Below are 24220 nucleotides of genomic sequence, written 5' to 3' on the forward strand. Positions count from 1 at the left end.
CTGGAAAAAAAAAATGTCCTCAAATGGATATGCGAGTGCATTGGGCAGAACATGAGTTCTCACTCTGTTTCTGAAGCATGCAAGACAATGGACGATCATTGCTGGAGTAGCCAGTAGCCAACACTGATAAACTAGTTCAGAACACCTGGTGTCGATACCGGATTGTTGATACCGGTTCGTGTCCTGATGCAGTTGATGATTGAAGATGCCACACTGGGAGTTAAGAGTTAAAGCAAGCACAAAGTTTATTGAAAGGATAGCAAAGCACCCTGATGGGTGGGACTTAGTGAAAGGGCAAAGTCAAAGAAAGGGTGAAGTCCAGGAGATGATAAGGGCATTAACTGGCTTAGGTCCAACTATTCTATATTTGTGATTGTTTGGCACCTAGTCAACTCATTAAATCTGACCACCTGTCTGTCCCTCTCCTTATCCAACTGAACATTCCAGTAGAGTCTGGTCAGCTGGTCCTGGCTTGGAAGTCTGCCCAGCTTGTCCTGGCCTTGGGGCCCACTCCCCACATTGTGCAGCTGCATCTTGTTACTTTTGTGAGAGGCTTGTTATTTCTCTGAGAAGCCCGTAGTTTCCTATGCCTCTTTAGATGTCTATTTTTTAAAGTGCCTCTGTTATCCAAGATGGAGTCACCTCAGTCATTGCTCCCCTTACAGAGCGAGCTTTTTTCCAAAACTTGCTTTTATTTGGAATTTAAAAACCCGTTGTCTTTAAAAAAACAATCCTGCCCAATGGTTCTTAGTTCTCAGTCCAGTTTGTAAAATTTAATCATAATAACAATCTAGTGATAATAATTGGTGTTTGTTGAGCTGGAAGTCTACCACATACTAACATATAATTCTAGATGCTAGGATGAGAAGTTTGGAAACTGGGGGAGTAGCTCAGGGGTAGAGCACTTGCCCAGCATTTGTGACACCCTGGGTTTGATCACCAGTACTGTAAAAAAAAAAAAAAAAACAGGGAACCTGAGTCAGAAATGACATTAAAGAGATTGTCAGCCACCTATAGAATATTAAGGACACATAAATAAATAGTCATTGCATTCCTGGATAAATATTCTGAGGTGAAAAAAGATGACCTTAGGACTGTGATGAGAAATAAGGGAAAGACATGAAGATGCTTGACTAACATAATTAGTAAAAGTAATAGAGGAGATAAATTTGCTCAAAGTACATTATGTGGATGATGCAAATATCAAACACTTGCACAATTAATTTACATTAATAAAAATCTATAATTTGGCTTGGTGGAGTGGCTCAGGTGGTAGAGTATCTGCCTAGCAAGCATGTAATCCCTGAGCTCAAACTCCAATACAGCTAAAAAATATTACTAGTAATTCATAGCATTGAATAGTTGCTCAATAAATGTTAAGAAGAAACCAAAAACTCATCCGAAGCAGAACTGAGTCTTCAGTACTGAAACAGATGTAGATTTTAACACATCATAAGCATAAGACTAGAAAAAGTAATGCATTTGACCCAGTTACTTAGAAGTGGTGACAAATGTGGGCTGTATTTTATCATGAGCTCAAGGTCTAGTGTAGAAGAAATGGACTTCCCAAAGTAGACAGGTGTATGCCAGGAAAGCACAGGATGGAGAATTTTTTTTAAAGTAAAATACATTTAATGAAACAGAAAACCCTTCCTTTTTAAAAGGCATTACAAATCACAAAGACAAGACTTCAAATCATGGGGAAAACAAATAGTTTTTAAACAGCTTCTTTACACTCCCTACTGTCTGTGGGCAATGCTATTGTCACTTGACAATCATTTGCTCAGTGTCCAGTGCCACACGTCATGCTGGGCAGAGAGCACAGGGTGATCTGAGTCATGCACGGTTCCTGTGCACATGGGGTAAACAGACTAAGTGGAAAAGACCCCCGTTATAAACCGGAGGCCTGTGCAGCCTTGTCCTCCAGTGTGTGATCCATGCATTGTGGTGGTAAGCACTCTCATAAACACTATTTGAAACTGTGTGTTTAAATGACTTAGAGACATATGAAAACGTTACTACAGGTTACAGCAAAGCTATAGTTCAGAGAAATGAAATGGAAAGAAATCCAAAAACTATCTACTGCAAAGCACATAAGTGTATCCCTGTCAGGTTTTTTCTTTTAGAGCAGATGTGTTGTATTAAAATGTGATTTTCAAACTCCCAGGGGATGGTGGCAAGGCGGTGGTCATATGGAATTACATTCCATTCAGTGTTTCCGGTTCCTTGCCTGGAAATGAGAAAAGCACACCCATTCCCAGATCCCAAGTAAAGTTGGGTCCAAAGGTGTGTACCCTGTGCCCTCCCTTCATGAAGAGGATATTAGGGCTTAATCAAAGATCTGAGTCCGTAAATGTTACTAGCTTTGCATGATAGAGAATATCAGCATGTGTTTTTCAATTTCCCATTGGAAAGTGGTTACTGGATTGTCTAACCATTATTTCTTCTCACCGCCCAGGTTACCCTTTCCCTACTGCTCCTCCTGTGGATCCATTTGCCAAAATCAAAGTAGAAGACTGTGGAAAAACTAAGGGATGCTTTAGGTTGGTAGATCTACAAGTTGGATAACTTTAAGGCTAAGAGATTCATTTACTTCCCAAGGTTGTGTTTAAATTGCATGCAGCTCCTTCTCATCAGGATCTTGCCGGTCTTCCTAATTTCAGCAAGACCGTCAAGTTTTCTAACGGTCACTCCACCATTCAGTCTTAAAGACCTTTTAGCTCCAGCAGACACTAGGCCCGGGTTCCCCGTTTCCAGTTGTATTGCCATTGGCCATCGAGTTGCATGAGGAAGACTCATGGGACAGAGAACATGTCTCTGCTTGTTTAGCTGGGGCTGTGGGAAGAACTGGCAATGGCAGACAGGAATAATACACAATTCCTTATCAAATAAACAGTCATGACTGTGAATTTTGTCTTTTGGTTTTGGTTTTTTTGGCAGTATGGGGTTTGAACTCAGGGCTTCACGTTTGCTAGACAGGCACTCTACCACTTGAGCCACTCTGCCAGCTGAATGTGGATTCTGTAAGATGCTAAGTGGTTTTTAAGCATTGATTAACGTACTTGTTAGCTCAGGTGTGGGAAGTCCCTGTGTGATTACTGGTAGTATTCCACCAAGACATGGTAAGCTGTGTAGAAAATAGTACTGAAAAAACTACACCTGAGTAAAGGTACTGGTGGCCCCTACACTCAAGGTTCTCAATGTTTTGTTATTGCTCTGAGCTCAAGGTCCCAGGGGAAAGCATTGAATACAAGGGCCTTGAGCATTCTTTGGATTACAAGGTCATTTCAAGGACATTAAAAAAGTCTAGTAGTACTACTATTGAGGAAGATGCGGGTGTTCAATTCTGGTAATAGGGATATGATTTTGCAAAGAGAAGGAACTTTAGTACCCTGCTGTTTTCAGAGTGACCTGTTTTTTCTGGCCCACTCACTTTTACTTTCCTTCACCCATACATCTTTTTCACCCCAGTTCCAGGTTGCCTTTGTCTTACATCTCTCCCTGCTGCTCAGAATATCTCTGCCAGCACACTAGTATGTTCTTACCTCCGCCCTCAATCACAGCTTAGCACCCCAGTGTCCTGTTCTGCCAGATGCCTGCCATCTGCTTAGGTTGGCTCACACATTACTGCAATTTTCTTTCTTTCTTTTCAGTGGAACTGGGGTTTGAACTCGGGGCTTCACATTTACAAAGCAGGTACTCTATGGCTTGAGCCACACCTTCAGTGCGTTTTGCTCTTGTTATTTTGAAGATGGGGTCTTGCGATGTATCTTCCTGGGCTGGTCCCAAGCCTGAATCCTCCTGATCTCAACCTTCCAAGTAGCTAGGATTACAGGTGTGAGCCACCAGTTCCTGCCTCTTTCTTTCCTTTTTTATGCTTGACATCAAGCCCAGGGTCCCATGTATGCCAAACACACACCCTACCATTAAACTGCTCCCCACTGTTTCAGTTTTCTGTCCTTCTGACAGTGGTGTAATACAGAGTTCCTCAAACTAGGCCTTGCTAGTTCTTAAAGGATCCACAAGTCCTTTGTAACAAAATTGAGATTCGTGTTTTCATCTCAATGATGCTCTTTTAAGAAGATGAAAGTATGCACAATCTGACCATTTGGATAACATGGTTATATTATCCATGTTATATTATGCATATATTATATATTGCTACATGTTTTGGTGTCTGACTTTGTGATTGCATTAGCACCTAGTATCCCAACAGAACAAAGGTAGATTTTATACATAGATGATGCACTTATGCTCAGTGGGCACCAGATACGGTGTTCATAGGGTATATGTACAAGTCAGGGTTTTGTAGCAGCTCTTTCAGATAAAAGTAGAGAAGTTGAACCATCACACTGTGGTCAAAAGTAAGAACACACTCAACTCAAAGGCCAATTTATTTAAAAATCAATTGTTCATCACATGCATGCTGTGAATTGCAAGGTTCCTGGTTTTTCAGTTTGATTTATATTTAATTTACACATTTGTGTTATTTTAGCTATGTGAAAATTTGTAAGTAAAAAGTTGGTACACACTTAATTAACAAAAATGATTTAAACTATTAACTTGAAGGATCCTTTTCCTCTAAAGAGATTCAGAAAGAATTCCGTTATAACTAAAGTTTAAGAAACTGATGCAAAGAACACTGGTTAGACACCCAGGTTCAAGTCCTATTGCTGTCATTAACTTCATTGTGCAACCTGGGTCAAGCTTCTTCCCTTCTCCATACCTCAGTTTATGTGTAGATAAAGTGGAGCCGATCATCTCCAAGGTCCCTCGTAGCCAAGTGAAACTGTTTATGAGATCTCAGGAAGCAAAGATCTTATTTAATAATAATACTTAGCATCCTGGGTGATGCTCGTGCTATTATTGGAATAAGTAGCAGTAATGGATCTTTTGCTGTGTCCTCCAGATATGGCAAACCAGGCTGTAACGCAGAGACCTGTGACTACTTCCTTAGCTACCGGATGATAGGGGCTGATGTGGAATTTGAGCTGAGCGCAGACACTGATGGCTGGGTAGCAGTTGGATTCTCTTCAGACAAGAAAATGGTAAGCCGCAGATCACTAGAGAAGCTGCTTTTCCTCCTTCACTTCCATGCAATCAATTGATCAAAGCAGTATAATTATTATGTTCATCACAGCTCTCTAATTGCAAGTTTAGAAAGTTCAAGTGAGGACTGGGGAAGAACTCAGTGGTAAAGCCCTTGCCTAGCATGTGCAAGGCCCTGGGTTTGAGTCCCAGCACTGCAAAGAAAAAATTAAAGCGAGAGACTTGAGGCACTCCTAGTCACCAGCGAGGTCCACACAAAGCTGCAGAAAACTGAGTGTCTTCTATCAGTAAACATTTCTTTTTTCTTGCTCACACCTGTGGGGATCGGCTGAGCTTTGGCTCGCATTAGGTGGGGCTCAGCTGGACTTGGCTGATTTGGGTTGGATTTCAGGCTTTCTCTGTTTCTCTAGTCAATCTGGAAGGAGCAACCCTTATGTATAATCTTTTCATGACAGAAGCAGAAGTTAGAGCCAGTGTAAGGAAAATCAAACTGTGTTTTCTCTTTACTCAGGCTCAACACATCATATGTGTAGGGTTCACCCTCTGCCCAACACACACACAAAGCAATTCTCCAGTGGTCACCAGCTGGACATACTCTAATTCAATTCATTTCTGACACCATCTACCTGGAGGTAGTGTCAGATCTCACTGGCTAAGGGCTCAGTCCCACAAATTGCCCCCAACTTTAGATGCCAACTGCATCCGGTGTTGTGACCTGTGCTTCTGACTGGCTATTAATCAGAGTTTCCATGACCTCCTCCTTGAGTTTCACTAATTTGCTAAAGTTGCTCACAGAACTCAAGTAAATGCTTTACTTATACTTGCCCATTGTGTTAGCTTTCCATTGCTGTGACAAAATACCCAAAATAATCAACTTAGAGAGAAAAGGGTTTCAGTCCATATGTGGTGATGCACACCTGTAATTCAGCTACTCAGGAGGTAGAACTCGATTTGAGGCCAGCCCTGGCGAAAACTAAGTAAGATCCCTATCTCAACAAATAAGCTGGGCATGGTGGTACACATGGGTAATCCTAACTCCATGGGAGGACATAAGTAGGAGAATTGTGGTTTGAGACCAGTACCAGGCAAAAATGTGAGACTCTGCTGGAAAAATAACTAAAGCATAGTGGTTGAAAACCTGTCTAGCCAGTGTGACACCCTGAGTTCAATCCCAAGTGCCTCCAAAAATAAGAAAAAAAAAGGAGTTGGAGGTATCAGTCTGTGGTCACTTGATCCTGTAGCTCTGGACCTGTGGCAAAGCAGTGTATCGTGAGAGGGAGCCTGTGGTGGAGGAAAACTCTTCACTTCATGGCAGACATGAAGCAGAAAGAGAGACAGAAGGAGCAGAGTCCAATGTCTGCTTCCAGGGCTCTTCCCCAGTGATCTAACTTACTTCCTCTAGGCTCCACCTCTTAGTTTCCACCACTTACCGAGTATACCATAGACTGGGGACCAAGCCAATAACACAAGTGCCATTGGGGACATTCCAGATGCAAGCACCTGTTTATTATAAACAAAGTTACGATGATCTCAGACAACAGCCAGATGCAAGAGCTGCCCAGGGCGAGGAATGGGGGAGTGAGTAAGGAGCCTCCATGGCCTCTTACCACCATCCAGGTACCCCCATGGGTCAACAGTCTTGGAAGTTCATCCATGCCTCGTTCATTTAGGTTTTTACAAAGGCTTTATTTGTAGGCATCGTTCATCAAATCATTGGCCGTTAGTGTTCAACTCACCCAGCAGTTGGGGGTGAGGCTGAAAGTCCCAACCCTCTAATCATGCCTTGGTCTTTCTGGTGCCCAGCCCCCATCCTGAAGCTGTGTAGGGGTCCCCAGCCACTAGTCATTTCATTAACACATGGAAGACATTCCCATCATTCCAGAGATCCCAAGGGCTTCAGAACCAGTGTGCCAGGACCAGGGACAGAGGCCCAACATGATTTCTTATTTTCTTGGTATGTAATATTGTATAGGGGGTTTTGTTGTGACATTTATATATGTGTACAATGTACCCTGGTTTGGTTCATTCCCTCCATTATTCTCCCTCCCCCTTCTTGAAATGATTTTGTTAGGTTTTAAAATTCCATATTCCTACATGTATAGAAAGTACCTCAACCATATTTACCCTCTTTACCCTCTTCATTTACTCTCCCCCTTCCACTAGTGTCCTTCCCTTAACATAACCTGTTTTGCATTCCTGTCCTTCATCCAACATGATTGCTTACTATGTCACAGTATCAAAGCCACAGCCCAGCCCTCTGCTCCTATCACATCTACTAACCTTCCATTGCCCAAAGCAAGTCCCACAGCCAATCCCAGAATGAAAGTGAAACCGGAGTTTTGGACCCAAGGCCCAAACTCCTGAGATTCCATATGCCAGATCTGGCCACCCACCCCTAAACGCCAAATAAAGAGGCATGGTGAAGGCAGAGAAAGGAGTTTATTACATGGCTTGGGACATGCTGAGGGAAGAAGTAGAGTAAGGACTCAGCTCATCTTCAGCCATCTTCAGGGTACAGACGTGAGCTATAGGTTTAAATAGACAAAAGAACTGGGGCAGGGACAAAGGTATGCATAGTTAAACAGTTCAGTCACAGGTGTGGTCTGGTTGACCATTATCTCAGTCCAAGGGTTCCCAGAGAGGTTCCAGAGAAGATATTATCACTTGAGGGGAGCAATCTGGTTCCTGTTTGAGAAGATTCTTGGGATAATTGTCCTCACTGGGAGGGTGGCAACTCCAGGTGGCTCGAGTATATTGTCATAAAGATATTATCAATTCTGTCCCTTTTGGAATCCAAGGTGATTGCAAAGTAACTGTAAAGAGAATGGCTTAGCGCAAAGACAGATACAAAATGGAAACAGGGATGCCAAGCTTCTCCTGTTTTTAGTTAATATGTGGGCTCAAGTAATTTTGCTTTTCAGCAAAAGTAGTTTGAGCACCTCTTACAAAAGGGCCGGAAGCGTACTCCCCGTACCTGTAAAGTGTGGATATACAATACTATTACAGGGGAGTGAAGAATTGGGACCAGCGATTCAGTCTTCTACAATATGCATTGGCCAGAAAACATCTTGACCTCAGAAAGAACTATGGTGGGAACAGGCAGGGCGTCAGGAAGCTGGTCCACTGCTTACCTCTGTTTCTGTCTGTGGTGCTGCTGTATTCCTTCCTCTTTCTTCTGAAACCCTGTCATTGTGCCAGGCTTCATCCTAAACTGCCAAATGTTCTTAGGCCCTTGGGCCTTATACAGGCCACTGCCACTGATCTGAGGGGCTGCCCCCTTGTCTTCACTTGGCCTGCTTTGAGGCTTGTGCGGTGGTACCAGGGAGAGAGGAGGATGGCTCAAAGCAGGGTTACGGTAGTACAATGGTGAGTGGGCTCAGGTTTTGGCTACTTGGAAAGCAGTACTCCTGGAATTTGCTAAGGGGTTGGATACAGGGTAGAGGAAAAGACAGGAGGGCAGCTAAGCAGGTGGCTGCTCTGGTGGCTTTGCTCTTAGAAATGTCACCAGGAGAATGTGCCTGTCTGGGACATCAAACGAGGTACAGCTGGTAAGCCCGAATAGCTACAAATCTCCAGTACTTGTTTCTTACCATGGTGTCACTAGGAGAAGCAGCAGGAGAGGGCTGTACGCAGAAGATGGCTTCCATTGGGAGTGACCATCTGGATGACCCAAATGCACCCTAACCTGGCGTGCATTTGAGTTCATAGTGTTAAGACTAGGAGTTCAAGCTGGGAGTTAGTAGTGTCTGTAATCCCAACACAAGAGAGGCTGATGCAGAAGGATCGTGAGTTTGAGGCCAGCCTAGACCGCATAGTGAGACCCTGTCTCAAAAAGAAAAAACAAAAAAGCCTGGCATGGTGGCTCATGCTTGTAATCCTACCCACTCTGAAGGCGGAGATTCACAGTTGGGAGGTCAGCCCAGGCAAAAAGTTCTCAAGAACCCCATCTTAACCAATAATAATTTTAAAAAAGCTGGGCTTGGTGGTACATACCTGTTATCCCAAGCCATACGGGAAGCACAAATGGCAGGATTGTGGGGCAGGCTGGCCAAGCATAAATGGCAAGACCCTATTTGAAAAATAACTAAACCAAAAAGGACTGGGGCAGTGGCTTAAGTGGTAGAGCATCTGCCTAGCAAGCAGGAGGCCCTGAGTTCAAATCCCAGCATTGTCAAAATAACTAAGTTAATTAAATAAACCAAAAAAAAAAAGAAGAAGAAAGCTTAGGGGGCCCAGAGGAATGAGGTACCCTGAGTAGCCTTCAAATTTTATGTGTGACATTCTGTGTCTAAAGCACCTCCATCTTTTTTTTTTTTCATTTTTCTTTTATTATTCATATGTGCATACAAGGCTTGGTTCATTTCTCCCCCCTGCCCCCACCCCCTCCCTTACCACCCACTCCTCCCCATCCCGCTCCCCCCCCTCAATACCCAGCAGAAACTATTTTGCCCTTATTTCTAATTTTGTTGTAGAGAGAGTATAAGCAATAATAGGAAGGAACAAGGGTTTTTGCTGGTTGAGATAAGGATAGCTATACAGGGCATTGACTCACATTGATTTCCTGTGCGTGGGTGTTACTTTCTAGGTTAATTCTTTTTGATCTAACCTTTTCTCTAGTTCCTGGTCCCCTTCTCCTATTGGCCTCAGTTGCTTTAAGGTATCTGCTTTAGTTTCTCTGCGTTAAGGGCAACAAATGCTAGCTAGTTTTTTAGGTGTCTTACCTATCCTCACCCCTCCCTTGTGTGCTCTCGCTTTTATCATGTGCTCAAAGTCCAATCCCCTTGTTGTGTTTGCCCTTGATCTAATGTCCACATATGAGGGAGAACATACAATTTTTGGTCTTTTGGGCAGGCTAACCTCACTCAGAATGATGTTCTCCAATTCCATCCATTTACCAGCGAATGATAACATTTCGTTCTTCTTCATGGCTGCATAAAATTCCATTGTGTATAGATACCACATTTTCTTGATCCATTCATCAGTAGTGGGACATCTTGGCTGTTTCAATAACTTGGCTATTGTGAATAGTGCCGCAATAAACATGGATGAAGCACCTCCATCTTTAAAATACCTCCTGTGATGTTTGAAACCTCTCCTCTAAATCACACATTATTAAAAAAAATCTGATAGATAGGAAAAGCAAAATGGAAGCCCTTTTATTTTTTTTAGAAATTTTTATTAGGCTATATTCATTATACTGGGGAGAGTCGTAGTGACAATTCTGATTAGACTTATATTGTATTAGTTATATCACCCCATCGTCTCTCCCCCTCATCCCTCTCCCTGACCCACTTAAAGCCATTGCAAGAGGTTATTTAGCTCTGTTTCATGTAGGTATATGAAATCCATCAACCACACACTGTCACCTTAATCTCCTTCCTCCACCTCCCCCCTTCCACTAGTACCCCCCCCCACACTGTACCTATTTTACTGTCCTGTCTTTCATTATTAATATTTAAGTTGATGTGGAAAGGGGTTTCTCAACGCATCCCCGCTGTGAGTATAGTTTGCTTTGGTCTGTTCCCCTTCCATTACTCTCCCTGACGCCTTTACTTCCCACTCCCATTTTTCAGCAGCTTTCAATACACATCCTTACATCCTCTACCTTCACAGATGCTATGTTTTATTATATTTTCCTTTCTCACTTTCCCCAAGGGGAGCCCCTTTTTAAATACCCTTTAATTTTTATGGTGTATTTTAAAAATTAGATTGTAATTTCTACAGCAGTTTTTGTTCATAACAAGATGACATTTCCCATGTGATCTGAGTAACGTCCCCAAGTATCAGCATCTTACGTGGAATGATGCATCTGTTACAAGTGATGAGCATTTAACTTTTTAACTTGTTTTGAAAAAATTTAAGCCTATAGATAAGCTGCAAGTGTAGTAACAAAAACCCTTATTAATATATATTTATATATTTTCATATATTTATATCTATATCAGGTTTACCTAGATTCATCAAATACCCCAGTAACCTTTTTTTTTTAAGAAACAGGGTCTCCCTACCTCCTGCCTCAGCTTCCCTAGTGCTGGGATTACAGGTGTGCACTACCACGCCCAACTCTGATAACTTTTTTTTATTGTGGTAGAATGCACATGACCTAAAATCCACTGTATTTACCATTTTTAAGTGTACAGTTCAGTGACACCAATTATATGTGGTATTGAGCAATCATCCCTACTCCCTAGTTCTGGAATAACACTTTGTCATGTGTGCTTTAGTCTCTACTGTTGCTGCTTCTGCTACTAATTATTTTATTATTATCATTGTCATCATTATTTCCTAGAAACTTGGACTTTAAATCACTGTGATCTAAATATTTAAGAAGGACTCTTCTCAACTTAAGAACCTTCTCTTTCATTATACAGTGAAATACATTCAGGAATTTGAGATTGATATAACAGCATTATCAAATATGCGATCTGTTTTCAAATGTCACCAGTTGTCCCAATAGTATCATGTAAAACATGACAATATTTTATGACCCAGCGTCAATCTCCATCAGAACACCATTGCGTTTAGTTATCATGTATCTCTTGTCTTCTTTATTTTGAAATAGTTTCTGAGTCTTTTAAGTCATTTGCTTGATTTTGAGGGTCTTTCATATCATTAACCCTTGTGAAGATTACAGGAAAGTTTTTTGTTTTGTTCTGTCTTGTTTATAGAATGACCTTCAACTTGGGTTTGTCTGATTGTTTTCTCCTGATTGGATTAACTTACGTGTTTTGTGGCAGGACTATCTAGCTGATAACTAAACATCACACCAGGAGGTGCTCCGTGCCAATTACTGTGATGCTAACTTTGCTCACCCGCTTCAGGATTTTCAATTTAAATTAAACATTTAAAGCAGTGTTTGGTGGGATGTCCAATGACAGAGGAGCTAGAATGTTTATTTCTGAGTGAAAAGTTTGCAGAGATGAACTTCGCCTTTTCTTAACCATTCTTCCTGTAGGGTGGCGATGATGTCATGGCCTGCGTCCATGATGATAACGGCCGGGTCCGCATCCAGCACTTTTATAACGTGGGCCAGTGGGCAAAAGAGATCCAGAGAAATCCTGCCAGAGATGAAGAAGGCGTTTTTGAGAACAATCGAGTCACCTGCAGATTCAAACGCCCTGTCAATGTTCCCAGAGACGAAACTATTGTCGACCTGCATTTGAGTTGGTATTATCTGTTTGCTTGGGGTCCAGCCATTCAGGGTAAGCTTACGTTTCAGCGTCTGCATTAAACACCAGACACCGTGTGTTCATTGTTAATTGAAGTCGCACTGTGTGCACAAGAGGGCCATAAGCACTCTGAGTACTGTTAAAGAGAAGGACATGTGACTCCTTCCTTCCATAGGTTCTAATGAACTTGTCATACACACGAACAAGGGGCCATGTGGCACACATGCAAAGGCAGCACAGCACAAGGTAGCCTAGGACGAATGACGTGCTTAATAAAGCTCTGTGTGGGCTGTGGATCGTGTAATTCTCACACGTCCTGCAGGGCTGCAGATATTATTATCCTCGTTTTAGAAAGCTTAAGAAACTTGCTCACAGCTATCTAACTAATTGATGGAAGAAGTAAAACTCAACCTAAGTCCATTGATTTCAAATTCTGTGGGCCCTATTAACTCCTATCCTCTAACTAGGAAAATACCCAACAGGAAAAGGCTTCTGGAGATTTCTCTAAAAGTTAACAACAACAAGCATTTCATTAGTGCTCACTTTATAACTATTCTCATGGTCACAAATCAACCAAATTATTCTATAAGTTAGCCTGTTACTCCTCAAATATGAAGGTGCATAGAGGACTGGAGCATGGCTCAAGTGGTAGAGCTCCTGTTTACCTGTCCAGCAAGTTCAAACCCCAGTACCACCAAAAAAAAAAAAAAAAAGTACCTAAGAAATCCCTGGTTGTATTGTTACAATGCAGTCTTCTGTAGGTCTGAGTGGGGACTGAGATTCTGCATTACTAATCCCCTCTGTGGTGGTGCTGGTGCTGGTCCATGGATGACCAGCAAGGTGACCAGGGTGGCAAGGCTCTTCAGCATTTCCCCAGCAAAGACCCAAGGACATCATGAGACCTTCTAAAAGCTGCTAAAATCAAGTCACCTTGTATCTTGAGCATTGTTCCTGGTTGATTGGTTTAGTAGCCTGACCAAGAATGGATGGATGGTTTGCAGTATTTGTGTGGAGAACTCATTCTGTGTCTTGATCAATGCATCTTCCTTTTCTTTCCTTTTTTTTTTGAGTTGGGGCTCTCACTATGGTGCCCAGGCTGACCTCAGTCCTCCTACCTTAGCCTCCCGAGTAGCTGGGGTTACAGGTGTGTGCACCTAGTTTTGCATTAGCAACTCTTTCTTACTTCATCTGATCTCATTTTTTCCCTTCAATTTGTTTCTGTTGACCAATCTGGAGATTACATAATCTACTTTTTTTTTTTGCTTGTTGCCAGTTGGGAAAATAATTGGATGTCTCCAGATTTGTGACACCCTTCCCATTCATTGATTTCCCAGATCTGCCACAAAGGGTCTGCAATGATGCCTTCAAATAGTCTTAGTACCCTGGGAAATAAATTATATTTTATCCTGGAGAAATGAACTCACTTAAAATAGTGTGATTTGGAATCTAAAATTAATTTGAGTTTGCCTGTTGGCTCTGCCTCTTGGTGGCTATATAATATTTAGCATGTTACCTAAAATCTGAAATTCATTTCCTTGTATCTAAACTGGGACAGTGATAATACCTACTTCATAGAATTATTGAAGGATTAAATGAAAATAAGTATTTGAAATTGTTTTAACAAGTTGAAAACTACTATACAGTCCCCTATCTTATCTATGGAAGATATTCAAGCTCTCCAGTGGATGCCTGAAAACCCTATATACACTGTGATTCTTCTTATACATAATTTATAAAGTAGGGGAGTAAGAGATTACCAACAATAACAAATAATAAAATAGAACAATTACAACAACATACTATAATAAGAGTTATATAAATCTGATCATTCACTCTTTCAAAATAGCTTATTGAACTGTACTATATTTTCAGACCCTGGTTGCCTGTGGGTCACTAAAACCAGAGAGTGAAACCGTGTACAGAAGAAGGTCATCTTATATCTATGGCATCCTATTCTGATGTTCAGAGTCCTCTCCAAACCTCTCTGGCTTTACCTGATCAGCTCTCTCAAGACTGTTTTTCTCATTGTCTCTAAGCAAAACAGGCACATTCCTGCCCTATGAACAAGCCTGTGCTTTTTCTTTGAAGCACCCTTCTAAAAGTCTCTGTCAAATCCTATCTGTTCTCTTCATGTCTCCTAGAGGGGATAAAGTTGAGCTAAGGCTTGAAGGGGTGCTGACTAGATTTCCTCCAAAGAAGGCATGAACCGGAGGCACAGCTTAGTCTAGGGGTCCATGTAGATGACCATGAGGTGAGGTTGGGTAGGAGGTGTGAGCACCGCCCTATGGAGAGAAGGACCTCCTGCCAAGTCCACGAGTTTGTGCTAACAGGAGCCAGCATGTCAAGTTCAGCAGGGCTTCCCTAGGGACAGCACCTTAAAACTCCTACTCTGACCTTTATCATAAGGAAGCCTTGCACTGAGTTCATGTGTGGATTTCCAGACCAGGCACCTCTAATCAACTTCAGCTTTGTTTTTTTTGTTTGTTTGTTTTTTTCATTTTTTTATTTTCTATTTTGCATTGTTTAAATCTTGTTTAGAGATGGGGGTCTTGGGCTGGGGGGTGTGGCTCAAGTGGCCGAGTGCTTGCCTAGCAAGCATAAGGCCCTGATTTCAAAACCCAGTGCCACCAGAAAGAGAGAGAAAGATGGAGGGAGGGGTAGATATAGCCTTTGCTGTTTGAATTAAAATTAAAGATGTAATATTTCCACTTACTTTTAAGAAGTTGAAGCTTACATGCAACATTGCGAGTAGACATTCCGACGGTGTCATGTGGGTAGCAGTTTTGAAACTGGGCTGTCATGAAGAGGACATTAGTGAGAGTTGAGGTGGGGGGGCTGCAGATTGATGAGAGCCAGTTTTTTGTGCTTTGTTTTTTGATTTAGCCAATTCCTGTGGTTTCCATCGTATATACAATTACGGAGAATTCTGATGATAATTCTAACACCTGCTCCCGGGGCTTTATAACCCTGCATATGTACTCAACATTGTGCCTATGCCTATGCCATTCCAATCGCCCCTCCACTTCTCTCTCCCTCTTCAAGGCTCCATCACCCGACATGATATAGACTCTCCACCGGTGTCAGAGCGCGTTGTCAGTATTTACAAGTACGAAGACATTTTCATGCCATCGGCTGCCTATCAGACCTTCTCATCTCCTTTCTGTCTGCTTCTCATTGTTGCTCTGACCTTCTACTTGTTGATGGGAACCCCTTAACCACAGCTGCAAGGCCAGTAGACTAAATGGATCGGAAAGCCTTTAGTATAAATCTATATTTTCAAGACTATCCAGTATAATTTTAGCTTCTGTTTATTTTAAAACAACACATGATTTCAGCTTTTTGGGAGAAAGAACCAGCTTCTTTTTTTAGTCGAAGAGAATTGTTTCATAGTGATCCTGTTTTGGGGAAGAACTTAACTTTTGTAAGCCCTTTCGAATATGTTTTCTTATTTGAGTTTTCATCTGGACTGGCTTGATGAAACTATGACTGCCATCTTACTGAGTGGGATTTGAGAATAGAAAGATTGCTTTTTAATACTCACATGCCTTGTAGCTTTGGCTACTTGGTCAAATAACACATAACAAGGCAGAGAAAGAGCTAGACACAGAAATCACATCACTGAACAGGCTTTCCTCTGGGTACTACAGCACAAGAGGGTTACTTTGTGCATTGCTAGGGAAGACTTTACGGGATGGCACACAGAGCATAAGTGCTTTTGGCTATTTGCAAAGTTGATGGGGAGCTTGGGGGAGATTACAATGATATGAAAGTGGCTCATATTTATTTGAAATTTCTTTTCAATTAGTGAGTAGCTATAAGAAAGCAATTTTATATTGCTATTTTGGAAAGGTTAGGAACAGAACTGTGAGTGTTCTTGAAGATATAAAATTTTTAATTATTAGAATATGGGAATTCTTAGCAGTTAGAATTTGGACTCTTCTTCCATTGTCTTTTGTAAATTAATGTATTCATCTGTGGTTATAGCCAATTCTGCTGTTAAAGTCAGCATCCATTAAGTAAGGTTAAATAAATATATGCAAAAGAGACAAATCCTCGTAAGAGAAATTTAAGGCATTTTAATGATACATCAACATTTTTGGAGATTGTAGAGATTTGGAGGAAAAAAAATTTAGCTTGAGGTTTCTTTTATTTATTTTTTTAATTAGAAAATGGGAAAATGACCCATAGGTGAATTCACCTAGAGTATCCAATTAAAATATTCCGACTTATAAATTGGACAGGAAGTCAGCATAATCCAGAATAATGCCTTGCTATATGAGGTGAGGAGTCTGAAGGATAGTTCCCTTGGGGCCACCTAGATTCTCTCACTTGCCCCCATTGTTTCAGAGATGGCTCCATCTTTGTGATAAGTAAGACTGAGACTGCGATTTCTAAAACCGTCTTGGAGATTCATGTCAGAAGTAAAAGTTCACCTGTGGGGACAGTGCTCAAATGCTTCTGGACCTAAGCCACAACAAGAAAACCACGGATGGTCTGTGACATTGCACGCTTACCAAGCACTTCCAAGGAATGTAGGAGAAACATTCCTCGTTGCAGACAGGGAGAGTGTAATGACAGCAGGTGAGCAGTGGAGCTGGGGAGGGTATCCAGCCCAAGGTTCAAGTCCATGGCTCCTCCTGACTGCTACTGCCTTTTCACTAATCCCTCCCAGAGCAAAATTAGTGAGTGTGCACACACCCCATGTTGTAAATAAGAAAACAAATATTTTTGTATTTTCCTCTCTTATATGTATAGTAGTTGAGCTACGAATAAGTGAAAACAAAAGAGATTTCAGTTAGTAGCAAGCAGGGAAGGAGAAAATAAGTGGAGTTCCCTTTCACTTATGTTTCAAATCAAGATACTTATTTCACAACTATTTCTACTTTGGTGACCAGTTTTGCAGTGACTTTTCATTGCCCTCAAGACAAAATAAAATGAAATAAAACATCAGCCCTCTGTTCAGTACCTGCAGCTGCTCTGCCGCATTGCTGAGTGTGGGCCAGACGGAAGGCTCCTGGTTATTCAGACCTTCCTCTTCCTCTCACTGTCAGGTATTCCTTGTGTGCAGTTCCTCTCCACTCCTGTGCTTGGTGAAAGGCCACTCAGCTTTCAAGTCACAGCTTGTTTAGTCCTTCCTCACATCCCCTGGACTACAAAGCTTCAGGTCACTACCCACGGCTCCCATGACTTCCTCAATGTCCTCATCAGAATACTGGCCACACTCTATTATAATTGCTGCCTTGTCCTCCCTAAATCTCTCCTGCAGGAACATTGCTTATGATTTTTCAGTGCCACGCACACTGCTCTGCTGTAGGTACTCAGTGAACATTTGTAGAATAAATAATATGTGAAACTGTATTGCTATGGCCAGTTCATTTGGTTCAGAAAGCATGCATTTCATGTACCTTCCCAGACTGGCCAATATTTTTTATGATTTTCCACATGTAATCAAACTATAAAGTCTTTCTTTGTTGTTTGAGACAGGGTCTTGATATTTAGCCCAAGTTGGTCTTGAACTCAAGGTCCTCCTGCCTCTGCCTCCTGAGTGCTGGGATTACAGGCATTTCACCACTAAGCCCAGCTCCATAAAATATTCTTTCACTAAACACTGAACTTTGTCTTTTGAAACATAAATAACAGAGTCTTTGGTATTAGGGTGTTTTGTCCTATAGTGGACATTAGTTGATGGGTTTTTTTCTGTTTAGTGGTTGTTTTTTTTTTTTTTGGTGGCACTGGGGTTTGAACTCTTGGCTTCATATTTGCAAGGCAGGCACTCTACTACCTGAGCCACTCTGCCAGCCCTTTTTGGGCTGGGTATTTTCAAGTAGCTAAGATTACAGGTGTGAGTCACCAGTGCCCAGCTATGAGTTGATGTTTTTAAAACAATAATCATTGTTCAGAAATAAGAATCCACAGACTAGGGACGCATAACAGCATTGCCCATCATCTCAGAGAACAATTAATTGATAGATACACTAAAATTAAAAATCTATAGACTTCAATTTCATGCATGCTTACTTTTTACTTTTACTTTTATCTCTGTAGTCCCATTGTCATAGGGGAGAAGCCCAATCAGTATTTTTCACAAAATGCCTAAATAGAATAAAAATAAGTCTAGCTAAATGTATTTAGTACTTTCCCAGCACTTGCTGTGTGATTAACTCATTTAATCCTCACAGCCATAGCAAGATTCTGTTATTAATCCAATTTTACAGATGGAAAATCTGAGGCTAAGCCAGACACCTGTGGCTCATACCTGTAATCCTTGCTACTCAGGAGGCAGAGATCAGGAGAATCAAGGTTGAAAGGCAGCCTGGCAAATAGTTCAAGAGACCCTCTCTTGAAAAAACCCTTCACAAAAAAAAAGGCTGGAGGAGTGGCTCAAGGTGAAGGCCCTGAGTTTAAGCCCCAGTACCGAAAAACAAAACAAAGCAAAAAAAACCCCCCAAAAACCTGAGGCTAGTCATTTGGCCTAAATTAGCAGAGCTGGCAAGGATTGTAGAGACCACTTAACCCAATGCACTTATTTTACGAGGGCCCAGGAGAGGCTCAGGGCAGCAATATGATTTCCTACACATTCATGCACCTTCATGTGGATCCTTTAAAGCTTTTATTAAGTGAAACCTGTTATCTGTATTCAAATTAGCTAAGTGCCTCCTCCCTATTTTGTAATTTGCAATGAATAAGAGAACTTCTTATTGGGGGGAGGGGAAGAAACAAATTTTAGTTTATATCAACTTTATTTTCTGCTTAAAAACATTTAGATTATTTTGCCAGTTATTTTAGTGCTTTTAATAAGGTTTTGTTTTTTTTTAAATAACACACAGATTGACTAGGCATGGTGATTTACACCTGTAATCCCAGTTACTCAGGAGGTGATTAGGAGTAATGAGATTCCAGGTCAGCCCAGGCAAAAAGTTAGTGAGACCCTATCTCAATAAATAAACTCAGCATGGTGGTAAGGTGCCTGTCATCCCAGCTATGTGGGAGACATAGGTAGGAGGATCGCAGTCTGAGGCTGGTCCCAGGAAAAAACTTGAGACCCTATCTGAAAAGTAACTAAGGCAAGAAAGGACTGGGGCTGGCTCAAGTAGTAGAGCAACTGTCTAGCAAGTGCAAGGCACTTTTTTTTTCTGGTGCCCCTGAAAAAAAAGAATGAGCCAGGCAAGGTGGCACATGCGTGAAATACCAGCTACTTGGCAGGCAGAGGCAGGAGTATCACAAATTTGAGGCTAGCCCTGGCAAAGTTAGCAAGACCCTGTCTCAAAAGCAAAATACAAACAAAAGGAGTTGGGGCAGAACTCAAGTGATAGAGCACTTGCCTAGCAAACTTGCCCTGGGTTCAGTCCTCAGTAACACACACACACACACACACACACACACACACACACACACACACTCTCAAAAGCAAAATACAAACAAAAGGAGTTGGGGCAGAACTCAAGTGATAGAGCACTTGCCTAGCAAACTTGCCCTGGGTTCAGTCCTCAGTAACACACACACACACACACACACACACACACACACACACACACACACACACACACACACACACACACACACACACACACACACACACACAGCTGGAAGAACGTATCTGTCTTAGTTCATTTTAAGAAGTGATTTGCTTAACCTAGGTCTGTGTTCTGACTTGAAACCCAGTGTTCTTTATTGTTCTACTCTAGTCTAAAGGTGAATTTATAAACATGATTTCAGATAAAATGCAGAAGCTCTAGGTCTGAGGCCAGCTGAGGCTAAAACATGAGGCCCTATTTGGAAAACACTAAAAGCAGAAAGGACTGGGGCATGACTTAAGTGGTAGTGCCCAGAGTTTAAGCCCCAGTACAGGGACTCGGAAAGTTTGGACAACTGAGGAATGGATTTCCATCCCAAATGGTGTTTACTACTGTTTCTGTAATGAAGTTTGCTATCTGTATTCAGGATTTTGTCCTAAGAGATATAAGCATTGATATTGTCATTCTTAGTGCTAGCCTGGGATTCAGTAAACTTTGCTGTTCCGGCCACACTGTAAGCATCTTTAGCTCTGTGATCAGCATCAGCTCCTTTCTCTGCCATAGGCAGTAGAGAACTGAATAAGACTTAATCCACACTGAAATTTGAATTCCTGCGATGTGTACATGTCACAAATACTCTTTTGATGCCTAAAAGCCATTTAAAAATGCAAAGCCCATTCTTAGCTTGCCATGCTGAACAAAAACAGGAAGCAGGCTGGGTTTGGTATGTAGACTGTGGTTTTCCACACTTGCTGTCAGTCAGGGGCATGGAGTGTGTCATGATCAGTTGTAAATCACACTGCCAGTAACTTATTAATTGTAAAGGTATCAAAGTTAATGAATAGTTTGTCTTAAAATAAGTCATAGTGGATTTATGGTTAGAAACAAATGGCATAGTGACAATCCTATGCACTTATGTTTTAATGTATTTTTTCTGGAGTTGATTTAAAGAAGTAGAAGTAAAATACAAAGCTGGGGAACTTACAGGTTCATTTTGTCTAAGGTAGAGCATGAGCAGTTTTTATTGTCCATGATGAGAACCTCTATGTTTCACAGTTACTTCCCTATAGGAATTTTTGCTACATTTTATCCACATATGCTACACTCATGGGAGTGTTTCACACAGGCAGGACACCTGCCTGTGTGATGGAAAAATGTTCCAGAACCAGTGCAATGGGCCAAATACTAAGCTGTGTAGACTTTGCTGTATATAATTGTATAGACTTGTTCTCTAAACACAACTGGTTGTGCTTAGTGAGCAGTATGGTTGTTCTCAGTGTGTTTCTATATATATGTACATACATATATATATACTTGTATATACATGATGGGGTGTCACTGTGTTTATACATAAATGCATATCTATATACACTATGAGCTTCTGAAGGTCTCTGTCAGGGTTGTTTCTGTTTCTGATCTCTTGAATACTTTAAAATCTAAGAGTTAAAACATTGTATGTGTCATAGGCATACCTACTCTTGAGTTTATAGTTATTTAGTTTGTAGAAAAGATTCCTGGAAATTTTATTAAGCTTTCTTCCTCTACTCACCATTATATGAATTGTTAAGAATATATAAAGGATCATGTTTGAATTTCACTTTTCTATACCATTAGTTAAGAAACCAAGACTAGTGTTAACTGAGGAATTTGCATACAGATGCAACCTGCACACGTTTCAAGTTTAATTAGATCCCTTATTCACTTAGAAAATTATTTAGTTTCAAGTTGGATTCTTTGTTTTTTTATATTTAATGGATGACCTTGCATCTAAGTTCCTTTTCATGAAGATAGCAGCTAGGTTACTGTGATTTTAAGTATGTCCAGTGACTGAAAATGTATGTGGATCATCAGACTCTGAGGGATTTTTTACCTAAAATACACTGAGGCTTGGTTAATGTTCTCAGTTTTCTCCCTGGTGTTTGCTATGAAGTGAATCACCCTTCAGTTTGGTTCTTCTAGAGATAAATCAGTTCTCTAAGGTTAAGGGGTGCCTAGTGGGTGTGACATTCAGCCAGGTCTCTAGAGTGCTTGCCGCTTCATCACCTAGAATGTCTTGGTCACCTGAAAGAGTGAACACAGCTTCTCCACATGCCTTATTCCCACTGATGCATTGATATGCTGGAAAAATCTGGCTCCAGGAGTATTAATATACTTTTTTGAGACTGTCTGTAAAATACTATTTTATAAAAACTATGCCTTTAAATAGACATTGATGGGTTATATTTGTTTTATAATAATTGTGTACCTAATGTTCAATCGTGATTGATTTTGAGATTATATACAAATGTATATTTATAAGCCTGCCCTATGTGAATTTTTACTCTTAAGACATGTGGTACATTACTAATAAAGACATAGATTTCTATTTATGTAAAGTAATTGTAGCAGTGTTCCTAAATGCTACCTAAATGTTGCTCTGTCCATTTGCCGTCATGAATACTTTTATCTTTGGAGGATTATGTTACAGTCAGAATATATTAACTAGATTGAAACAAAAATATAAATTCTCAACATGGTTTGAAATTCTTGTTGATGTAATTAAAATTAGTTTATAATTCCTTGTATCTTTGTGCTGGTGCATTTTTGGTTTTCTGTGTGTTTTTTTGTTTGTTTTAGATCATTTCATTATAGAGTTCTCAATTCTCCCTGAATCTGTAGACATTGGAGAAAACAAGCTGCTTATCTGACAAAGAAAAATCAGGTAAAAACCCCTGCATAGAAGCAGTGGGAAAAATGTTTGTATCTTCACCTTAAGACTTTATCAAATAGAAAATGGGAGACTATAATTCCATTGCAAGTGTATCAGTTTGTTAGTTGTACATAACTAGCTCTAAGAATTTCAATCAAGAGACTTATGGTACTTAAATCAGGTATTTATTAAGAATAGTTAAGGTTTAGCTATAGAGCTAGAGGATCATCAGGGAGGCACAGAAATTGCAAAACACTAGCTGAGTTACTGTTTTTACTGGGACTATGTTTAGAACATTGTGGAATGGCATGTTTTGAAAGAATCAGACCCAAAGAGAAAACAAGATAAAGAGTCAGGCACCACTGCATTCTACATGGTAGGCCCCAAAACTCACCCCCCAAAAACCTCAAACATTTTGTTCTTGTTTAGTACTCTAGTTCCCTCTGGTATTTATTTTGCAGAAGTTTTAGTAGGTAGCCCAGCTCTCAGGCCCAACCCTGGCTTCTGTGGGACTTGGAGATTTCTTAGGGCTCAAACCAGGTGCCGGGGTCAGGGGACAAGTTGTAAGAGGAGAACTGGAGTGAATCTGAATGAATGGGAAAGCCACCTGCATCCAGAAGCATCACCACTCATTCAAATAATAATTAATTTTAGACACTGCACATAGAGGATTCTAGAAAAACAACTCTTGATTTCTGCCTCTAAGAGCTTCATAGCTTAGGGGAGCCCAACACATAAACACCATGACAGTATCTTGTGGTAATGTTGTGTTCCCTCAATATTCCTCTGATGAAGCCCTAATCCCCAATGTGATAGCATTTAGATAGTGACTTTGGAGAATAATTAGGTCATGAGGGTGGTGCCTTCTTGATGGGATTAATGTCTATAAGAATAGAGAAAAAAGAATTTTGTTCTCTCTGCAGTCCACTATGTGAGGACACGACATTTGAACAAGAAGAGGGCCCTCGCCAGAACTCCACCATGCTGGAACTCTAGTGGCAGATTTCTCAGCCTCCATAACTATGAGTCTGTGGTAACTGACTAAAACAAAGGGGTAGGGGCAAAGCAGGCAGAGAGAATAGAGTGGTATCTCCAAGAAAGGAGGGCAACCTGAGAAGAAAGGCCGTCAGAATGTATTATGGAGTCACTTTTATCTGACAAAGCTTGTATTTGTTCCCTACATCATTTACAACAAACTATCACAAACTCAGTGGCTTAAAACAACAGAACTGTGTTCTCTGACTGTTCTGGAGGCCGGAAGTCTGAACTGAATCTCACTAGCTAAAATCAGGGTGTCAGCAGGGCTGGCTTATTCTGAGGTTCCACAGGAGAAAGTCCTTCCTTGCTCTCTTCCAGCCTTTTGGAGCAGCCAGCATTCCTTAGTCTGTTACTCCAATTACAGTCTAATCTCTGCCTCCTTGGTCAGGTGACCTCTCCCTCTTCTGTAGTCTAATTTCCCTTCCTTCCTATGATAAACATATGTGTGATTTTATTTAGAGCCCAAACAACCTAGGATTATGTTCTCATCTCAAGAGCCTTAACTTAATCACATCTGCAAAGTGGCTTTTGCCATGTAAGGTGACACATGTTACAGGTTCCAGGAGTCAGGGTCTAGATATCTTTAGGGGACCTCTATTCTTTCCATCACAAAGCTGGAAGATAAAGGACAAGGTAGAGAATAGAGAGAGGTGAGGTACAGTAAGCAGAAAAGATCAAGTCATAGTGAAGAGTTTAGATACCTTCCCCTACAATAGAAAGGCTTGGGAAGAGATCAGCTTGTATTTGAGAAAGATCAGGCT

General features: G+C 41.0%; 1 protein-coding gene across 1 annotated transcript in view; it reads left to right on the forward strand.

Moving 5' to 3' along the window:
- The window catches only part of Frrs1l (ferric chelate reductase 1 like), a 35766-nt gene extending 13470 nt beyond the window's left edge, over positions 1 to 22296 (forward strand). Inside the window, exons 2-5 of the mRNA XM_020175902.2 lie at positions 2459 to 2543; positions 4910 to 5048; positions 12005 to 12251; positions 15261 to 22296. Of these exons, the coding sequence (XP_020031491.1) occupies positions 2459 to 2543; positions 4910 to 5048; positions 12005 to 12251; positions 15261 to 15433 (644 nt within the window). The 3' untranslated portion in view covers positions 15434 to 22296. The remainder of the gene's footprint in view (positions 1 to 2458; positions 2544 to 4909; positions 5049 to 12004; positions 12252 to 15260) is intronic.
- Positions 22297 to 24220: the final 1924 nt, after the last annotated feature.

This window comes from Castor canadensis, chromosome 13 (assembly GCF_047511655.1).
Source record: "Castor canadensis chromosome 13, mCasCan1.hap1v2, whole genome shotgun sequence".
Classification (NCBI taxonomy): domain Eukaryota; kingdom Metazoa; phylum Chordata; class Mammalia; order Rodentia; family Castoridae; genus Castor; species Castor canadensis.